The 17,784-nt window shown below is 31.1% G+C and overlaps 1 protein-coding gene across 2 annotated transcripts; it reads right to left on the bottom strand.

Annotated features, from left to right (window-relative positions):
• Positions 1–296: 296 nt before the first annotated feature.
• LOC140431823 (uncharacterized) lies at positions 297–2,699 on the bottom strand. Of its 2 annotated transcripts, none has more exons than XM_072519700.1 (2): positions 2,409–2,699; positions 297–2,295 (listed from the first exon to the last, which is right to left on the bottom strand). In XM_072519700.1, the coding sequence occupies exons 1-2, from the start codon at positions 2,644–2,646 to the stop codon at positions 995–997; spliced, it is 1,539 nt and encodes a 512-aa protein (XP_072375801.1). In that variant the 5' UTR covers positions 2,647–2,699; the 3' UTR covers positions 297–994. The 2 variants fall into 2 exon arrangements, with proteins under 2 accessions (XP_072375801.1, XP_072375802.1); XM_072519701.1 differs by having other exon boundaries at positions 2,356–2,699.
• Between the last annotated feature and the right edge of the window lie 15,085 nt (positions 2,700–17,784).

A 17,784-nucleotide genomic window follows, 5' to 3' on the forward strand; every position in this document is an offset into this window, starting at 1 on the left:
TACATCTTGTATATTATTATGAACAGTTAAAAAACTTTCAAATATATATATTGAAGGTAAAGGAAGAATGCCATACTTTTACAAGGGTTTACAGCTGGCGTGATATTCCGCTGAGTCAATTATTTGAATTGCTGTTTTTTGAAAAGTGAAAATTTTATATGCATAGGGCGAGTTTCTCCAAAGAATGTCAGGATACTGACCATTCTAAAATAAACTGACCTAAGAATACCTAGAGGAAAACAACTTTTATTACTGTTAATTCTTTTTATTCATCATTTAAAAAGATATCGGTTGTTTTAAGATTCGCTGACTTCTGAATCTGTCTCTACTTGCAACAGTCTATCATTATTTTCCAGGATTCTTCACTACTTAGAGCATGTAAATCTGCTGTAAAACTATCTCCCCACTGCATCCTTGGTTCACTTTCAGATTCTTTGCACAGACAGCTTGACGACACATTGATCATGCCTCTTGACATGGTTGGCCCATCTAAATATTTCTATATCTGGCTGGTTATATAATTTTTCCAATTCTTGGTTAGTTCTCACTCTATATTGTTGTGGTGTTTTATTTAACTGGTCTGTATTATCTCTCTAAGAATTCTTCTTTATGAGAATGTTACTCGATTTTCATTTTGTTTTGTAAATATCCATGTTTTACATGCACACATTATTAAAGGTCTTGAGGTCTATGAGTGAATGGTAAATTCTCAATTTTGTGCTCTCAAATACATTTTTACATGTTGTAAGAGATGATCATGATCCCAAATATTGAAACTGATGAACCTTTACATATTTGTCTTATTCTATCCTGTAGTACATTTGATTCCTCTTTCTGTCTATGAATATAATACGATTTTCTTTCCAGAAGGTTTGGGAAACTATTTGGTGCAAACATCACATGTGAAAGTTTTTTCTCTAGTGTGTATTCTGAGTTTTTTTGAGATTTTTAAGAAAACATTTTGGAGTAAATTTTACAGTTAAATAAATAAATATTATGTTTGCCCAGTGTGTATTTTCATGTGTGATTTTAAATAAGAAGAACGTGAAAACTTTTTTGTGCACATATTGCATGGAAAAGGTTTTTCTCCGGTGTGTATCCTCATATGTTCGTTTAATTGACAATTTCGTGAAAATTGTTTATTGCAAACTTCGCACGTAAAAATATTTTCTCCAGTGTGAATTTTCATATGTTCCTTTAATCGCGCATTTTGTCTAAACTGTTTAGTGCAAATTTCACATGTGAAGGGTTTTTCTCCAGTGTGTAATCTCATATGTTCTTTTAATTTAAATTTTTCTGTAAACTGTCCATAGCAAATGTCACATGTAAATGGTTTTTCTCCAGTGTGTATTTTCATATGTTTTTTTAGTCGACAATTTCGTGGAAACCTTTTATTGCAAATTTCACATTCAAATAGTTTCTCCCCAGTATGCATTGCTATATGTTTTGTTAGTTGAGAGTCTCTTGTAAACTGTTTATTGCAAATTTCACATGCAAAAGGCTTTCCGCCAGTGTGTATTTTCATATGTTTTGTTAGTTGAGAGTTTCGTGGATACTGTTTATAGCAAATTTCACATGTAAACATATTTTGTAGAGTGTGTAATCTCATGTGTTCATTTAATCGATAGTTTTGTAGAAACTGCCTGTTGCAAATTTCACATGTAAATGGTTTTTCTTCAATGTGTATTTTCATATGTTCTTTTAGTTTACAGTTTCGTCGAAACTGTTTAGTACAAATTTCACATGAGAAAGGTTTTTCTCCAGTGTGTAATCTCATATGTTCTTTTAATTTAAATTTTTCTCTAAACTGTCTGTAGCAAATTTCACATGTAAATGGTTTTTCTCCAGTGTGTATTTTCATATGTTTTGTAAGTTGAGTGTTTCGTGGAAACTCATTATAGCAAATTTCACATGCAAAAGGTTTTTCGCCAGTGTGTATTTTCATATGTTCTTTTAACCTAGAGTTTAAAATAAACTGTTTGGTGCAAATTTCACATGATAAAGGTTTTTCGCCAGTGTGTGTTATCTTGTGCATTTTTAAGAAATAATGTGTTGAAAATTGTTTACAGCAAACATTACATGTAAATATTTTTTTGACAATGTGTTCTTTCATATGTATTTTTAAATTTTCCTGTGTTGTATAGTGTTTAAAGCAAATTTTACATGTCCAAAGCTTTTCTTCAACATTTATATTTCTAGTGGCAGTACAAGTTTCATTTAAACTTTGGTTAATTATAACATGTTCTTCTTTTAATACATCAATGGCATCAGTTTGTTTATCTTCACAGGAGAGACCTAAAATTATGTTTATATATTAAAGGAATATTACATAATAATGTATTATTGGATCATTACCTATACAGAATAATGAAGAATGTAAAATAGAACTGTTATTTACTTTCATTTACCTTTTTCCGTTTTTTGGGTCAATAATTCATCTTCTATTTCTCTCTTTACATGGCATTCCTTTAACTCTAAATCAGAGTTTAATGCGTTTAGCCATATACTGTGATCTAAAGAACCAACTTTTTCCTTTTCCTCTTTAATTTCAACTTTGAAAGTATCCAAAGGAACATTACATGCCTCATTATTATCTAGTTCTACTTTAATACAACTATTTTGACGAACTTCTTGCTTTATTTCCATTAAATTCAATTATTTGTAATTTTATGTAGAAAAAAAAATTTCTATCAATAAACTCCTTTTATGTTGTGTGTTGTGTTGCATGTCATGTCACATGTCATATTATCCACAGCACAGCACACTCCCACAGTACCAGTCACGTGTTAATAAATAAAACGACGATTGGCGCAATACCTAGTGCCAGGGTGCATAACTATATAACGTTCGTTGTCACTTTATGTCACCGCGACTCACATTTTTATATTTCATTTTCTATGTAAATTTATCCATCCATATCTATAATTAATTAATTTCTAAAAAGGAGCGTTTTAGCTCAAACCCTTTCACTTCCGACACCCTTAAGACCACCATAGACATCTATCTCCTCCTCAGGAACAACATCCACCGACGCAAACCACCAGTGAGAGTGAGATATAAGACAGCGATCAGCGATCAAAGATAACAGCCGACACCCAACAAAACAAACCACGTCCTGAAGAGATAGGATAGAATATTTTATGTCATTGTCATTTAATGATTTAATTCAAAAGCAAAAGAGATTCAAAAGTATTTATTCTCTTTTCTTTCCCTTATTCCCTTAAGAAGAATAAGACGCCATATTTTTATTTGTTTTGTTTTTTATAAATAGTGCAAAAAGGTACAATTTTAGACGATTTTTAATTATAAAATCAAACACATTACATGAAATAACAATGGAAACATGAAGAACTGATCAAAAAAGAAGATGTGTTCCAGTTCCAGATTGCATGGATACTACTAATGCATATCCATTCCAGATGCATACGCGCTATCTCAGAGTTTGCCACTATACTCTGTTTTTTAACCAGGAGGAGTAAACTAAAAAGACAGATTCACACCCAAGAAAGTTACTAGAAAAGTCACCAAATACATCTTCTTTTTTGAGTTTGAATAATAATTTTTCTAATTCACTTCCAATATATATTATTTAGTATTTCTAATTACAATAAAAAAATGTTGGACTGTTATGGAGAAGTTGAAGAATTTTTAGAGTTTATTTATCACATTTAAGAAGAAAATCGTAAAAAGAACGTATACGAAAGCGATGTATTCGTGATAAAATGATATCTAAAATCCAATGGAATTTTACAATACTACTGTTGAAGTCTGCTTATATTCTAATACAAGCTAAAGTAATGTGCTAATAAAATTAGCACATTACTTTAGTAAGTCGATTTTAACAATAACTATTCTGCAAAACTAACCTGTTGCCTGGTTTATTTTTGCTAGCGTGGCTGTTATTTTCATTCTAGAATTATCAATTTTGATTTGTTTATACATGTTTATATTGTATTGTTTCTCATTTAAAGGTATATGACCCAAATCTACCCGACGTTTTTTAGGTGTAGAGGAATATTTACCACTAGTACTTGGCATCGAATCCACATTGTTATCTTAATAACACTAATATGTCGCTAAATAGTTCTGAAAAGAACTGTTTTTTATATAAATACATACGAAATATCTAAAAATGTAAGGAATAACGCAGAAAATACTAAAAAATCGTCGATATAAATATTGAATTTTAAAATTTCACAAATGTCATTAGTGTCAAAATGTCATAATTTAGTGGAGTAAACTTGCCTGCGGTTGGACCAATTACAAACAAGCATTACAGCGCGGAAATTTTGAATTACTCCTCCTGGTTAAAAAACAGACCATAGCAAACAATACCGTTTTCCAAGTACACAAAATTATATGGATATGTTTGATAAATGGGTGAATGCTCTTAAGAGCTCTAAATTAGAGAATGCTGCAACAGAAACTATAACAGTTTTCATGTAAGCTCTAGTAATTTCAAAATGTTGGACATAGGGGCATTAAGAGAACAGCCCTCCCAAGTTTGTTTTTACTACGACCACAGTATATTGCTTTATAAAGAATTATAATTCGAATATGTATTATTTTTTCATTTATAGAAATTAGTTTCATTACCTCTATCGACATCAGTTCTTTGTTTTATGAGATTTCTCACCAGTAACAGTGAATACAGCGTGATGATTTTCTAATGAATACAAAGAATTAAATATTAAATTAATCCAATCTGTTGGATTCAACATAATACATTTTGAAGGATAATCAGTAGTAAATTATTTGGGAAACTATTGACAAATTGTCGAGAGCTTCGTAAACGCTAAATTTAGGAAAGTATTCATTATTCAGAAAATCTAATTCAATTTTAGGTCGCCACCAGTAACACCTTTTCCTATTTATTTTCGAGAAGTGCATTAAACATTATATTGAAACAAACGCTGGAATTTATCTGCGCGTGAAAAAATGGAACATGAAGAACAAAGAACCGGCGGCAGAGTGAACCTACTGATTCTTTAGAAATATACTGTCACGACCATGTAAGAAGACCAAGACTAGGCTTGTATTCACACAAAACTTGACAGAATAACAAAACAATTATTTAAATACTGACAAATTCTTGTCACAACTTTAAGAACACTAAATTATATTACACTTGGCTTGTATTATTAATATTTCTTGCAACATTTTTATAAATAAAGATTTTATTTTTTTTAACCACTTACATTTTAATGTAATGGGAAATAAATATATAACTTCAACACAACAAGAAAACCCAAATAGTATACGTACATATATACCTATCTTATAGAATAAGGTTTTTTTTTTGTTATTTTAGGATTATATTGATTTTCTTTTACTTTAATATGAGTTTACAATCCTAGGTAATTTTACGTGCCTTTTGAATTTACCGCCATGTTTAAATATAGTTACGCACCCTGGCACTAGACGATGCTCCAATCGTCGTTTTATTCATTACTATGGAACTGGCACTGCTAGGTAGAAGTGTGCTGTGTCGTATGTCATCAAATTTGACAATCCTTATCCAACTCAAGGTTAGTAAATAGACAGGTTGTCTGGTAACTTTACACCAATCAGCGTCGAGAATCTATTGGCGAAAATGACGTAACTGAGAATATACATATTCAAATTCATTCACTTTCCTGGTGGGGGGTTATATACTATGGTTGAAATGAACGCGGAAAGCAGCAATGATTGAAAATATATTGATCTATATATATTGAAAAAAAAAAATGCTTTTGTACGCCATCTTGTAGCACTAGTTCCGAGACGTCGCTTCAGCATTTTACTGTACTTTACTTGAAATTAACAAATAGAAATTGTGAAATTCTGTTTCACCCGGTACAGATTCTAAACCACAAACCATACATACAGGAGGGAGGACAGGAGTATGTATGGTTTGTGTCACAAACCACGCCAATATTGCGATTCTTAGGTTAGGGTTAGGTAAATAGTTAAAAGAATCAATAACAGCATAGTATAATAAACTGTGATAACAGTAACATAAAAGGCATAACGAATAATGTACCAGATGCAATAATTAATAAAAATCAATCCTATGCCACCAAGTATCCGCAATAATCGATGCTTTACCAAACAAACATATTTCTTTTGACATTATTTTTTATTATTACGTAAGAACTTTAAAATGTAAATTATATTTAAACAATAAACATTGATTAAACGTCCTTCATTGCGTAACCTAATTGTATACTTGTTATTTAATATCTGAAATAATATATGTATACATAGTTATTTTTCTTGCTCTATAATTTATGTAAGTTATCACCAGGTTCTAAAGGTTATTTGGTCATTTTACATCGTAATTATACTTTAAAAAGATAATACGACAAATGATATAATATTAGTTGAAGTGGAAAGGCAAAACCTCAGACAAATCTAACAAAATATACCTAAATTAAAAAGAAAATAAATAAAAAATGTTTAAAAATGGCGAAACAAATTGGACTAAAATGAGTAGTTAAACGGTGCTTCTCATTCATTCATTCATTTTGGCTTTACAACCCTGTGTGGGTCCTAGCCTCCCCAAGAATTTCTCTTTCTGTGCATTAAACGGTGCTTCTCTGTGCATTAAAAATGTGCCTGACAAAAAAATTGTTCCTTATTGAGAGTTTTGGATGTTAGTATCGTCCATTTTGCATGTAGGTTCCACAGTGAAAAACTAGAATTTCAGTTTCTGAGGAGTGTCTCTGTATAGATAAGTCCCATTCTGGTACTCGATTCCGACACAATATCCATTAGTGTCTGTCGTTGTTCTTCCGATTCAGTCAGTATTACCGTGTCGTATGCGTGTCTTAGGTTATTGATCACATATCGGTTGATTTTGGCACCTTCTGGGCCTTTCTTCAAAGATTATTTAATAATATGTTCCTCATAGACGTTAAATATAAGCCGAGGCATCCCTGAAGTACTTCTCGTTTTATTCGGTCATAGTTGGGGTTGCCATTTGCAGTACGTACACATCCATTATGATTCCAGTTTATATTGAGGATAATAATGATGTCCCGTCCATCGAGCCCGATTTCCTGTACAATTTTAATCAGTTTGCCGTTCTCTGTACGGTCGAATGCCTCCCGTTAATCAATAAAGCAAGTGTAAACTTTTCTTTAAACTTCAAAATATCTTTTCGTCAACCTCAGAATTACTTCCCTATTGTCTGTTTTCTTTCGGAAACCATACTGGGATTTATTAAAGATATGCATAGCATTTACTATGTTACTATTCTCTTACACGCCAGTCGTCAAAGACGAAAATACCACCGAACCTCTAAAAATCATACGAACAAGCTGAATTTTACCGACAATGCCAATTTTAGGACTCTTAAAAAGATCGAAAAAAGTTTACCACTTTTACCCCCGGGCTTTCCTCTAAAACCCCCCAGGCAGAGGGGGAAAACGGAAAAAAATCGATTTACCAAGAATCTGTACGTCGTAGAAAAAAATGTTTTAAATAAAAAATGTAGCTGAGATAATTTTAAACAAAAACGTTAATTAGCATTTTTTGGTTAGAATGAACTGTTCCCTCAGAAATAACGATTGAAGCGAATGGCGATTTTTAATGGCAGTTACGCGCGGAAATTATGCTCAATAAAATTTGTATCAGCTCGACGGTAAAAATTCAATATCTTTTGATCTGAGTATCCTATCGACAAAATCAAGATGCATTTTAAAGGTACAGAGTGCAGCTTTCGTATGCAGTTTTTGTGTTTTGCCGCAAATGAACTCAGTTTTTATAAAGTTGTTAAATAAATAAAAGCGGCACGATTTTTGCCATTTTTTATGATTCTCATGAGATCAATACAGTGTATCCCTTTCATTGACCGACCACTACAGAATTTCTACAACTAGAATTTAATTTTCAAAACCTATAGCATGAAATTTTAGTTTTGAGTTTTGGCAACAAATGTACGGCATTTGAAATATGCTTAAAAACCGCTGAATTTTAACTTTCACATTATAAAAAATCTAAAACGTTTAAAACTGCCCTTTAAAAAACATGGAACTGATTTTCAAAATCGCCGGTCGCTTCAATTATTGTTTCTGAGATAACGGTTCATTCTACGCAAAAAGTGCTAATGAACATTTTTGTTAAAAATTATCTCAACTACATTGTTTATTTGAAACATTTTTTTCTACTGCGTACAGATTCGTGGTAAATCAATTTTTTGCGTTTTTAACCCCCTAAGAGTGTGATTTTAGAGGGAAACCCTGGGGTAAAAGTGGTAAACTTTTTTGCATCTTCTTTGGGGTCCCAAAATTAATATTCTCGGCAAAATTCAGCTTGTTCGTAAGACTGACGACTGAGTCAGCATAACGATTTTTGCAGCGTTACTCATCGGGCTTATCGTTTTATGGTCCTTACATTTTTTGCCTTATTTCTTTCAGGGAGGACTATTTATGGGTAAGTTAGCCAGTCCCCTGGGAGCGTTCCTGTTTCATATCTGTCATTGAAGAAGTACATTAATTTGTTAACTGCTGTTTTGTAGAGGTTTTTAAAGTGTTTTCCTACTACACTCTTCTCCAGGAGCTTTGTTGCATGTTATATATTTTATAGTGCATAAAACTTCTGCGGTCAATATGGGGAGATTGTCTCCTTTTTCTGTCATCTGGTCTGTTGTCTGATTGTATAAGAATGATTGGTCATATTCGCCTATGTGAAGTAAAAAAATATTAAATACCTGGTAATACTTTTATATAGATAACAAATAAAACATAATAAATATGTTATAGAACAATAAATATATAACATATAGAATTTCACGTATATTAAAATAACTCAAACCAACTTATAGATATGTTGATTTAAATTATTGATATTATAAGATATACCTACATAAATATATAAACAAACCTTTTCATTATTACTTATCGTAAGAGAATGTCTTTTTTTTTATTTTTTGCAATTAGTACTTGGTTTCAGATAAATTCATCAAATATACAATGTTTGTATTAATCAGACTGAAAGGTTTATTTTATTTAATTCAAGGAAGTAAACTTCATGAAATATTAAAGCATATAGTAATTCAATAAGAATTAATAAACAGAATTTAAAAAGTATAAATACCTACTTATATATGATACCTATAAATATAAAGGGCTAGTTTTTTAAGCTAAGATACCAAGCTAGATATTTCGGTATTCTAGCCTGAGTTACTGTCCTGGCTTGGCGCATGCTAGAACGGTTTTGTTACGTTGTCTCTGTGGGCTTTTAATAATATTGACGACCAGTTTCTTTTTAATATCTTTTATTAAAGACCAACTAAACTTAATACATGATTATATCTAACGAGCCATCTTTTTCGCTTCCTGTCCGCTGTCCATCTCCTTCACCTGTCACTCATGTTAAGGTAGGTTTACAAATATTAAGGTAGGTTCACATAACATAACATGCCCCTTTTTTTTTACAAAAAAAACTAAACTATCCCAACAACCTAAATCTACCCGCAACACTACACTGCCGCATTACTCTTCTGAAAATGAAAACCTTTTTGGTCTATTTACAATTCGACCACTCCTGGTACAAAATTGATTACTTACATTTGGTCTATGTGACCTATTTAAGCTAACATTTAAATTGTCATAACTTTGATTTGAAATTGATGTATCGTTGTTCATATTTGGAGCCTCATACAAATTGGAACTAGCTGCTGTACTATTTTCATGCTTAACTATCACCTCACTATTTTGTCTACTAATTGTACTGGCAGGCTTTAATATGTGTTGTCTGTTCCTACGATAATGTACACCTTCAGGTGTTCTGACGACATATGATCTTGGAAAAGGACCTATTTCTATCACAGTAGCTGGTAACCACGGTGATGATGGAACCTTTTTATAAAATACATTTTCTCCAACAAACAGATTCGGTAAGTTTCTAGCTGACCTATCATGATATTCTTTTACTTTCCTTTCTTTTTCCTTAATAAATTTGTTATATTCGTCCCTATCAATTGTTTTTGGTATGAGTATTTTTTCACTAACAGGTAATTTCATTCTTAAATTACGTGACATTAATAACTGTGCTGGAGAATAACCACATTCTAACGTTGTATTTCTGTATTGCAACATTCCCTGATATGGATCAGAGCCTGACTCTATACACTTATTAAAAATATTCTTTACAGTTTGAACTGTCCTCTCTACCAAACCATTACTTTTTGGATAATAAGGACTAGAACTTTGATAAGTAATGTCCCAATCTACTAAAAATGACTGAAACTCTTTTGATGAGAATGGGGGACCATTATCAGACATTAAGATTAATGGTATTCCATGTCTCGCAAATATAGACTTCATTGTACTAATGACCTCTTTTGCTGAAGTATTATTTAAAGGCGCTATTTCAAAGTATTTAGAATAATAATCTACTAATAATATATATGTGACTTTACTATAATAAAAAAAATCAACACCAATTTTCTGCCAAGGCAAAGTTGGTATTTCATGTGGTAATAGTTGTTCTGGACTATTTGATCTATGATATTTAATACATGCTGGACACTGTTCAACTTTATTCTTTATATCTACTGTCATGCCTGGCCAAAAAACTACTGTACGTGCTTGTCGAATACATTTTTCATATCCTAAATGTCCTTCATGAATTATTTCTAATATAACTTGACGCAATGATTCAGGAATTATTATTTGATTTCCTCTAAAGACTAATCCATCCACAACATGTATTTCATGATTGAAATTGTAATATGGTTTAACCCAATTTATTTTTTGAACTTGGCCAACCTTCATTATAATATCTTATTATTGACTGTAAAACTCTATCAGTTTTGGTTGCTGCCTGTATTTCCATTAATTTCTTTGAAGACACAGCTAAATTGTTAACTAATAAACTTCCATGTATATGTAACTCTTCATCTCCACTATCAGTATTATCTGGACCTTCTACTGGTGCCCTACTTAATGTATCTGCGATGAAAAGAAATTTTCCTGGAGTATAGCTAACTTCTAAATCATAAAGCTGTAAGTTTAGCATCATCCTTTGCAAACGTGCTGGAACCTCAGATAATGGTTTTTTAAAAAGACTGACTAATGGTTTATGATCTGTTTCAACTTGAACTTTTCTACCATAAATGTATTGTTTAAATCTAGTACATCCGAACTGGATTGCATATAACTCTTTCTCTATTTGTGCATAATTTGACTGAGCCTGTGACAAAGATTTAGATGCATATGCTATAGGTTTTTTGTTTTGTAAAATCACTGCACCAACTGCAAATTGTGAACTATCAACTGATAATGTTAAAGGTAAATTGTTATCAAAATATGCTAGTACTGGCGTTTGACTAATCATTTCTTTAAGCGACTCAAATTCTCTTCCATGCTCTTCTGTCCAATGAAAACTAATATTTTTTTTCAATAACAACCTTAAATTTTTTGTACGCTCTGCTAAATTATCTATGTACTCACCTAAATAATTAATCATTCCCAAAAATCTTCTAATATCAGCTACACTGTTAGGAATAGACATTTGACAAATTGCACTTATTTTACTAGAATCTGGACATATGCCTTCTGCACTAAAAATATGACCCAAATATTTTATATCTGATAATAGAAATTTGCATTTGTCCATATTGAATTTTAAATTGAATTGTTTTGCCCTTTCTAGTACTAGTTCTAGTATTTTATTGTGACCTTCCAAAGTTTCACTATAAATTAAAATATCATCTATATATAAACAAACTCCTTCTATGTCTCCAACTATTTCATTCATTACTTTATGAAAAATTTCAGGAGCGCAGCTTATACCGTAAGGTAATCTTGTAAATCTAAACCTTCCAAAGGGTGTATTAAATGTGCATAGCTTAGAACTCTCTAAATCTAATGGTATCATCCAAAACCCTGACTGTGCATCTAGTGTTGAAAAATATTTTGCTTTTGCTAATTTTGACCTAATCTCATTAAATGTTGGTATAGGATAATGACATCTTTTTATAGCTTTGTTTAAATTACGGGGATCCAGACAAACTCTCAAACTTTTATTACTTTTTTCGACTAAGACTATTGAATTTACCCATTCACTTGCTTCATTGACTTTTTCTATTACTCCCGTAGACAACATTCTGTTTAATTCTTCTTTTAATTTATCATGTAAAGAAAAAGGTATTCTTCTTGGCGGTTCTATTATAGGTTTAATATTTTTATCAATTTCTAAGTGACATACATTAGGTAGACAACCTAGACCAGTAAAAACTTGTTTATTTTTCTCTATTATAGACTCATGACTTACTAGACCAACTCTTTTAATTAATTTTAATTTATGACAAGTATCTAGACCCAAAATTGTTTGACACTCCAAATTCACAATAATGAACTCAATACTTTCTAACCTATTCTCAATTTCACATAACAAATTTACTTTTCCTACTATAGGTATGACATCATTTGAAAAAGACTTTAAATTTATACATGTAGGTACCAGTTCTAACTTTTCTACATTAACCTCATTAAAAATTTTTATTGACATCACATTAGCTTGTGCACCTGTATCTAAATAACATACTACATTTATTTTATTGATTCTGGCTACAATTGACCAATTCTGATTAATACTATTCTGACTAATAGTTTTAATAACAAAACATGGATCACTTCCATTATTAGATGATTGTACTGTACTTTCTCTTAAATTTATTTTATTTACTCTTTTAGTTTGACAACATTTTGCATAATGACCTTGTTTTTTACAATAATGACAAATAGCTACTAATGCTGGACATTTATTTCTATGGTTTTCACCACATCTTTGACAAACTTTTCTTACCACTTGATTATTTTCACTATTCTTACTCTGATTTGCACATCCATTATATCTTGATTTAAAATTCTGACTCGTTACCTGACTTTGACTGTTTGTGTTCATACCATCTATGTTGTACCTTTGACTATCATCATTTCTCCCACTTGGACCTGGGACTTCATTTCTATACCTTGAATGATTTGAATTGTGACTCTTGTAACTACTATTTTGGTAAAAATTCGGACCTGGACCATCTTTATTCTTCTCTACTTTGTATACCACTGCTTCTGAATTTTTATTTAACTGTTGTGCTTGCATTTGAGTTGTAATTATATTTTGAGCAATTTGTAATACCTTTTCTGTCTTCAGATCTACTTCTTGCAATAGTTTTTGCTTAATTGAATGGTATTTAGGATTTAAACCAATAATGAACATGTCACACACCAAACTTTCTTTTAAAATTCCTAATTCACATGTTAAACTCAAATTCTTTAGACTAGTCATGAAATCTTCAATGGTTTCACCATCTTTCTGTACTCTAGTAAGAAAATAATGTCTTTCTACTGTTAAATTTTTCTTCGGGTTACAGTATTTTTCAAATTTCCCTACAACTTCTTGAAATGTTACAGTATCCATGTTAACCTCAAATGACTTGTAAATATTTCTTGCATCTGTACCAATATAGTGCAATAATAAAGCTACTTTTCTCGCATCGTTTTCTTCCTCTAAACCTGTGGCCCTCAAAAAAAAAATATTTTGAAATTTATGCTCCACTCTCCCCAGTTGTGTGCCAAATTTCCTTGCATTGACAATGGTTGGATTTTTTCATTTCCTATTACGTTACTTTTTATTTTTACAACGACAGGTTGATTCTGCTCTATAGAATCTTGTTCCGACATGGTTGAACTTTATCTTTTGACCGTTTTTAATTCAATTTCTTTTAAAACCAACCAGACCACCACGTGCTGTTAGACCATGTTTCGACTTTTGTATGACTATTATAATACTCGTTGCTATAATCTGACCTGAATTTCTTCTGACACCATGTTACGTTGTCTCTGTGGGCTTTTAATAATATTGACGACCAGTTTCTTTTTAATATCTTTTATTAAAGACCAACTAAACTTAATACATGATTATATCTAACGAGCCATCTTTTTCGCTTCCTGTCCGCTGTCCATCTCCTTCACCTGTCACTCATGTTAAGGTAGGTTTACAAATATTAAGGTAGGTTCACATAACATAACAGGTTTACATGTGGCTAGTAAATTATCAGACAGTAGCTAGTACTATTTTGCGAGATCAATAGAGCAATAAATTTACTGAAAATGGTAAATGTTTCTAAAAAAAAAATGTTTAACTGAAACAGTTACTTCGGAAACTGTGTCAAATTGCATTGGATGAATTAACAGAAGCACTAATGAACATAGGGTTCAATGGAATGATTCAAATATAGTCCTAAAAGAAACGCATGATAAAAAGAGAAAAATCAAAGAAGCGGCTCTAATTATGCTAAATGAGACCAATTGTGTCGCGAATTCCTCGGCAAAATGTAGTAGGATCTGGTTACCCATATTGAAAGAGGACGTTATTAAAAGGAAAATACCAGTATTGGTAAGTCAGTAACATATAGAGAATACATCATTTATGTTTTTTAAATAACAAACATATAAAATCGGAATTTGGTGTTTATTGAAGGTAAACTAAATGCACGATCAAATACTTACCATGTCGGGATAGTATTATGAGGTTTTTTCCTGGGTTTTCCCTCATAATTTACTATGGAATCACTAACAGGAGAATTTTTATTGTCATCATGGCATGTATTTGTATTTTAAAGACGAATTACATGTTATGATCTTTTCTGACGGATATTCTCAAGTTAAAGTTGATTTCATGTAATCGAATGAACTATCTTATAAGTAAAGTCGTCCCAGGAACGCAACTCAACAATATTGGCAATATCATTTTAAAGTCGTCTACTTTAAAATGTATAATGTATGTCTGAATTGTCAATATAGATGAGTCAGATAAAATTAAATTATTAGAAGAATTTTTCACTAAGTAACAAAAAACAAAATTTGTTTAATTTACTAATGTTTGTATTTTGAGAACGATTTCCGAAGTGGAAATTGAAACGTTAATAAACGTATTTTAACCTTTAATTGTGGCTTATTCCCATTTAAATAGTAATTAATTTAAAATGCGACAAGAAATTAGCTTCAGAACAATATATTATTACGCGCTATCTCAGAGTATGAATATTGCATTTTAACTTGTATTGTATTATTATATTGAATTATGTTGCAGTGTATTGTTTTTTTTTATAACAAAATAAACAATGAATTTTACTGCAGAGTATGTGTAAAAAAATTTTTTCATTCAACTCCTTTCATACATAATATATGAAAATAAAAATATACATTTCATCAAAATATTGATTCAATCCTTCATTTACTATACTCCTATTACAGGTCAAATGTTGTTTATTAATTGTTAGTAAGTTGTTATTAATTCTGTTTCTCTTTCTATGTGTCTTATGCTATGTCTTACCTATAGCATTACATATGTAATGATTGTGCAGATTGACTCCCAAATAAATTTGTAACGGCGAATGCGTGTATAGAAGTGTAACTTCTACCGGCAGTCTCACTGGATTGCCACACCCGTTTTTTTTTAACAGATTGTAACAATATATTTATTGACGTGACAACGTCTTAAATTAGGTTGTGACTCGGAGTCACTCATGAAAAAGTGTAACGCCCGCTCACGTCTGTTACGATGAGTCACCGAACGAGAGAGAGGCCCGCCGGACCGGCGAATGCCTTGCGTCTCTCTCCCACTCAAACATGATCGGTCCGCTGCGCGCGCAGCACTAGAGAATTAGGCGCGTTGAATCGGTGCGTGCTTGTGTCTCTGTCTTTCTCGAGCGTTCTTGGCGTTGGAAAACCGAGAAAGCGTCATAATACAAGTTCACACGTGTGGTTAAAGTATCGTCAGCTTTGTCTGTAGTGAAAATGTGGAGTGCTTAGATTCGTCATTTACAACAACTACAACAATAAAGGTAAATAATTGTACACTAATATTTCATTATCGTAAACTATGATTGATTGATTAATTGTTAGAACAAAATCACTCAAATAGAAATTAGTTAAGTTTAAGTTTACATGTACAATGTTTTAGTAAACAAAATATATTTCTATAGTTAAAATTTGTGCAATTCTTATTTTCATTCAATTCCTTGTTCCTATTGTGCAATTTAATAATATTCATATCAATAAATATTCTACCGAGAAAAAGACGTTGTCACGTAAAATCTTCGCCCGTAAAACCGACTTTACAGGCAACCGATTTTTTGTTGGGCATGGATATTTTTTTAGGTTTTTTGGATCAAAAGGAATTAAACGTTAAGGAATCTGCTGTTATCTTTATGAACAGTTAAAGGCTTTTACTAAAACCATAAAACTTTGAGAACATTTAAAATAAAGGTACCCAACATTAAGTGACTTTCCTCTACTTATAAGACACTATAATAGACGATGATGAACAAAACATTTTGCATCTCTGATATACAAAATTGTCCCTATTATCTTAAATTAAAGCAATAGTTTCTGACAAAGTTCTATTTTTATGCTATTATTTTAATGCAGGATTATTAGAATACTTTTATTCTAATGCAGGAACATCAGTTACATTGACAGAGTTCAAGTAGAATCTAAGGATGAGTTGTTATCAGAGGATATAACAAATCATGAATGGCTGGAACATTATAACTGTAATAGAGTACTGAGAATGTAATTTCCTAAATGTCCCACAAGCTCGGCCACTCAACAATTCTAGTTAATATATTCTATACTTAGTTATAAAAATAAATCTTAAACACAGGACTTACCTGTGGTTTGTTTACATCCATCTATTAATAAATAATGTCCTATATTCTATAAATAGAAATATTTTACTACATACTTACCTTCTTGATTTACAAATGTATTTTTTTGTGTTGTATATACATGTACATTTTATGTTTCGAACAGTGATCATATTTCTCTTTAAATGACCTTGTAAACAAATTAACTATCAATAACTTTAAAGGTTTTAAATAATTCCCATTTTACATTTATTATTACAATTGTAATCAGCTTATAGGTACATGAACAACTGTTCTAGAGTACCAGCGAAGTAGGAATGCTGAATCAGCCCTTTAACACGAGATTCCAGAAAAATGCAGATAAAGAAATTTGAGAACTCTGCTGACAAAGTGGTTAATTCAGCTTCTAGAATTACTCTTACGTCAGGGTCATAGAGTGTTGAGACTCATAACAATATTTTTTATAACCAATTAGAGTTCAGATATCAGGATTGTATTTAAATGAAAAAAGACTAAGTATAATATTAACAGAAAGGAAAAACAGGATACGAGAAATATTTATCAAACAATATGTGACGTAACTTCAACCAAACTAATAGAATCTTTTTTGAGGTCATATACAAGTAGTAGAAATTTATTTTCTAATATTTTAAATGCCATACCTTTTATTTTATGTTGTGTAAAGCCAAATTGAAAATGGAATTAGAAGTAATTTACTTTAGGCAAGATTTAACGGATTTTTTGCTATCAGTTTACTATCTTTTCTTTCTTAACTCAAAGTGTTTTCATATTATTTTTGAAAGCTTTAAAATTATTGCGATAACTCATGTAATAACAGTAGTTTCCTTTCATCATTGTAACTTGATAGTCTAACAATAATGTAATTACCACTACTTTTTTAATTATTTATATTATTATAGTCTCCTTGGCTGAAAGACTTTGTTTGGTGGTCTTTTGGTAAATAGTATCAATTAAGTATACATATTTCTTTCTCTAACAGTAGAATCAGAACAATGTTTTCTGAATTTTATGCACATAAAAAACTTTGTAAGGAGCTGTATATGAGATGACTGACTACATGCTCTGTTATGTCGATTTTTGATGAAAAAAATATTTTTCTATGCATTACCAAAAAATAGAGCTGG

The sequence above is a fragment of the Diabrotica undecimpunctata genome, unplaced genomic scaffold, assembly GCF_040954645.1.
Source record: "Diabrotica undecimpunctata isolate CICGRU unplaced genomic scaffold, icDiaUnde3 ctg00002072.1, whole genome shotgun sequence".
Classification (NCBI taxonomy): domain Eukaryota; kingdom Metazoa; phylum Arthropoda; class Insecta; order Coleoptera; family Chrysomelidae; genus Diabrotica; species Diabrotica undecimpunctata.